The sequence below is a fragment of the Belonocnema kinseyi genome, chromosome 1 (assembly GCF_010883055.1).
Source record: "Belonocnema kinseyi isolate 2016_QV_RU_SX_M_011 chromosome 1, B_treatae_v1, whole genome shotgun sequence".
Taxonomy (NCBI): domain Eukaryota; kingdom Metazoa; phylum Arthropoda; class Insecta; order Hymenoptera; family Cynipidae; genus Belonocnema; species Belonocnema kinseyi.
Genome location: NC_046657.1, coordinates 150,399,249 through 150,403,854, shown reverse-complemented (window position 1 = coordinate 150,403,854; position 4,606 = coordinate 150,399,249). Strand labels below are relative to the sequence as shown.

Here is a 4,606-nt window from a genome sequence, read left to right as displayed (position 1 = left end):
AATAAAAAATTAAATTAAATAGAAACTAAAATAGAATAAAAACTGGTATAAAATAAAAAGTGAAATAAAAAAAATAAAATGGAAACTAAAATAAAATATAAACAAAAGCTAAAATAAAATAAAAAATAAAATAAAAGAGAAATTAAAATAAAAAGGCTGCCTATAGTCTATCGAAGAAATTGTGAAGTTGGAAAAGGGAATTCCTCAAATTCCGGGAAGATGAAAAGCACTTAAAAAAAAAATAAATAAAAAATAAAATAAGAAAGTAAGATAACAAAAAATAAAAGCTAAAATTATATAAAAATTAAATTAACACTAAAATAAAATAAAAACTAAAATAAAAGAAAATAAAAACGAAAAAATAAATAAAGATTAAACTCAATTAAAAACAAAAATAAAATCTATAATAAAATAAAATCTATGATAAAAAAATAAAATAGAATAAAAAATATAATAAAATAAAAAATTAAATTAAATAAAAACTAAAATAGAATAAAAACTGATATAAAATAAAAACTGAAATAAAAACTGAAATAAAAACTGAAATAAAATAAAAGAGAAATTAAAATAAAAAGGCTGGCTATAGTCTATCGAGGAATTTGGGAAGTTGAAAAAGGAAATTCCTTAAATACCGGGAAGATGAAAAGCATTTGAAAAAAAAATAAATAAAGAAAAAATAAAAGAAAAAAGTAACATAACAAAAAATAAAAGCTAAAATTATATAAAAATTAAATTAACTCTAGAATAAAACAAAAACTAAAATAAAAACTAAAATAAAAAATAAACTAAAAGAAAATAAAAACCAAAATAAAACTGAAATAAGCTAAAAACTAAAATAAAAACTAAAAAATAAATAAAGACTAAACTCAATTAAAAACAAAAATAAAATCTACAATAAAATAAAAGCTATAATAAAAAATAGAATAAAAACTATAATAAAATAAAGAATAAAATTTACTAAAAACTAAAATAAAATAAAAACTGATATAAAACAAAAAGTGAAGTAAAAAATGGAAACTAAAATGAAGTAAAAACTGAAAAAAAACTAAAATAGAAAACTAAAATTAAATCTGAAATAAAAAATAAAATAAAACTATCAAAAATGTGAAAAAATGGTTTCCATCTGAGAATGGTTGGTACGCGTGATTATCGATTAAGCAGACAAAATCTACAGCTTCAGTTCGTACAGTACGATGTTTGTCGTCTGTTGCTGTTGCCGTTCATCACGTTAATATTTTGTCGGCTTCAGGTTATAAAATAAACGTTAACAAGATTTTTTCGCTAATTCCACTCTGTGTATCGATCTCACGTTGATAACAGTTAAAACACTAAGTCGAGTTTCTCCAAAAGAATTTTCACCTCGTCACAAGATGGTATTGACCAAAGAATATCGCATTTGCATGCCTCTCACCGTGGAAGAGGTATATATGAACAACTAAATTACACCCTCTTCTAATCTGCAATTTATTCATTTCATAATTCAACATTCCTTTTAATTTGTTCTATCATAGTTTCATCGTCATTTAAAAAATCGCACGACTTGCAATAATTACGTGTCATATTTTTACGTGTTTTTTTGTTAATATAAAGTTTTGTGATTGTTTTTTATCCGAATAAACGAAAAATAGATTTTTAAAAATCGAGAACTAGTTGGGGCGAACCGATATTTAAATACCCAGGGACTCGTGTTTTTTTAGGTCGAAATTACATGGAACGACTAAAAAATCAATCAAATTCCCTTGTCAATTCCCAATCGTACATGACCTGTTTTGAGGTTAGTTTTGAGATTTTTGTCAAGAAATTAGATAATTTAATTTTTTTGTTTGTTAAAAGAGTTTCTTTCTCTTAAAAGTGTAACTTTTCAGTTGAAAATTAACCAGGTTTGCTTGAGGATTTAAGTATTTTTGTGAAATATTGTTTTTTTTGGACTTAAAAATTATTTATTTAAACTGTAAATTGAACTATTTTGATTAAAGTTCAACTGATTGGATCTAAATGAACTTTTTTAATGAAAATTAAAATTCTTGGGTTGAAAATTCAACTCTTTTAAAGAAAATTCTTCTTTTTGGTTTGAAAATTCGACAATTTGATATAAAATTAAATTATTTGGAACAAAATAAAACATTTGTAGAATGTTGTTTTTTTAAATTAAAAATTAAATATGGACAATAAAAATTTAAATACACCATTTCTAACTAAAAATGTTTCCTTTTTAGTTGAAAATTAATTTTTTTTGTGAAAAATTAATTTTGTTGTGCTTAAAAATTATTTATTTAAACTGTAAATTGAACTATTTTGTTGAAAAATTATCTCATTGGATCTACATGAACTTTCTTAAATGAAAAATCTAATTCTTGGGTTGAAAATTTAACTGTTTTTAAGAAATTTCTTCTTTTTGGCTTGAAAATTCGACGATTTGTTATAAAATTAAATTATGTAGAACAAAATAATAACATTTGTAGAATGTTGTTTTTTTTCTAATTAAAAATTAGATATCGGCAATAAAATTTTAACCGCACCATTTCTAACTAAAAATTTTTCTTTTTTAGTTGAAAATCAATTTTTTGTTGCTTGAAAATTATTTATTTAAACTGTAAATTTAACTATTTTGTTGAAAAACCATCTGATTGGATCTAAATGAACTTTTTAAAATTAAAAATCAAATTCTTGGGTTGAAAATTCAATTATTTTAAAGAAAATTCTTCTTTTTGGCTTGAAAATTCGACAATTTGATATAAAATTAAATTATTTGGAACAAAATAAATCATTTCTAGAATGTTGTTTTTTTTCTAATTAAAAATTAGATATTGGCAATAAAAATATAAGTACGCCATTTCTAACTAAAAATTTTTCTTGTTTAGTTGAAAATTAATTTTTTATGCTTAAAAATTATTTATTTAAACTGTAAATTTAACTATTTTGTTGAGAAATCATCTGCTTGGATCTAAATGAACTTTTTTAAATTAAAAATCAAATTCTTGGGTTTAAAATTCAACTGTTCTAAAGAAAATTCTTCCTTTTAAGGTTTCAAAATTTGAAAATTTGATATAAAATTTAATTCTTTGGAACAAAATAAAACCTTTCTAGAAGATTGTTTTTTTTAATTAAAAATTAAATTTTATTTATAAAAATTGAACTACACAGTTTCTGGCGAAAAATTATTTTTTAGTTGAAAATGTGTTTAATTTGTTACAAATTTATTTTTTTGTGCTTAAAAATTATTTATTTAAACTGTAAATTGAACTATTTTGTTGAGAAATCAACTGATTGTATCTAAATGAACTTTTTTAATGAAAATTCAAATTCTTGGGTTGAAAATTCGAAAATTTGTTATAAAATTAAATTATTTTGAACAAAATAAAACTTTTGGAGAAGATTGTTTTTTTTTTATTTAATTAAACATTAAATCTCGACAATAACAATTTAACTACACCATTTCTAATTAAAAAATTTTCTTTTTTGATTGACGGTTTATGTCTTCTTTTAAATTAATTTTGTTGTGCTTAGCAAATATTTATTTAAAATGTAAATTAAAAATTTTAAAAATTTAAATTTGATTAAAATCCTATTTAATATAAATAAAAATTAATTAAATTATAAATAATGAATAAAAAAATTTAATTTTAAATTTAACTATTTTCTTGAAAAATCATCTGCTTGGATGTAAATTAACTTTTTAAATGAAAATTTAAATGATTTGGTTGAAAACTCAACTGTTTTTAAGAAAATTCTTCTTTTTGGCTTGAAAATTCGACAATTTGATATAAAATTAAACTGTTTGATACAAAATAAAACTTTTGAAGAAGTTTCGCTTTTTTTGTATTCAAAATTAAATCTTGTCAATAAAAATGGAACTATATACATCATTTCTGTGTAAAAATTGTTCGTTTTTAGTTGAAAGTTTATGTTTTTAATTAAAAATTAATTTTTTTCTGATTAAAAATTATTTATAAACTGTAAATTTAACTATTTTGTTGAAAAATCATCTAATTGGATATAAATGAACTTTTTTAAATGAAAAATCAAATTCTCGGGTTGAGAATTCAACTGTTTTAAAGAAAATTCTTCTTTTTGGTTTGAAAATTCAACAATTTGTTATAAAATTGAATTATTTTGAACAAAATAAAACTTTTTTAGAAGATAGTTTTTTTTAAATTAAAAATTAAATCCCACCAATACAAATTGAACTATATACATAATTTCTGGTTGAAAATTGTTCGTTTCTAGTTGAAAATTTTTGTGTTTTGTTAAAAAGTCGTCTTTATCTTAAAAAATTAAACTATTTAGTCAATAATTTATATATTATGATATATGTATTTAGTTGAGGATTTATTTGTTTGAGTAAAAAAAAGACTTTTTTTGTTGTTAAAAATGCAACTGTACAGTTGGAAATTAATCCACCTTTGTTGAAAATTCGCCTTTGTTAGTTAAATCCAACTGTTTTTTGTATTTTTAATTAAATATTTTTTATTGGAATATGAAATATTATATTTTTCGTTGGAAATTCATCTTTTTGAATTGGAAATTAAACCAATTGTTCAAAAATTTAGGTATTTTGTTTTAAAAATTGCGTTTCTGTTAGAAAATTTAAATATTTAGTCCAAAA

General features: G+C 20.5%; 1 protein-coding gene across 1 annotated transcript in view; it reads left to right on the top strand.

Moving 5' to 3' along the window:
- The first annotated feature begins 1,189 nt into the window (after nucleotides 1–1,189).
- LOC117167982 (cytoplasmic phosphatidylinositol transfer protein 1) overlaps nucleotides 1,190–4,606 on the top strand; it is a 29,608-nt gene continuing 26,191 nt past the window's right edge. The window contains exon 1 of the mRNA XM_033353270.1: nucleotides 1,190–1,421. Within this exon, the coding sequence (XP_033209161.1) occupies nucleotides 1,371–1,421 (51 nt within the window). The 5' untranslated portion in view covers nucleotides 1,190–1,370. The remainder of the gene's footprint in view (nucleotides 1,422–4,606) is intronic.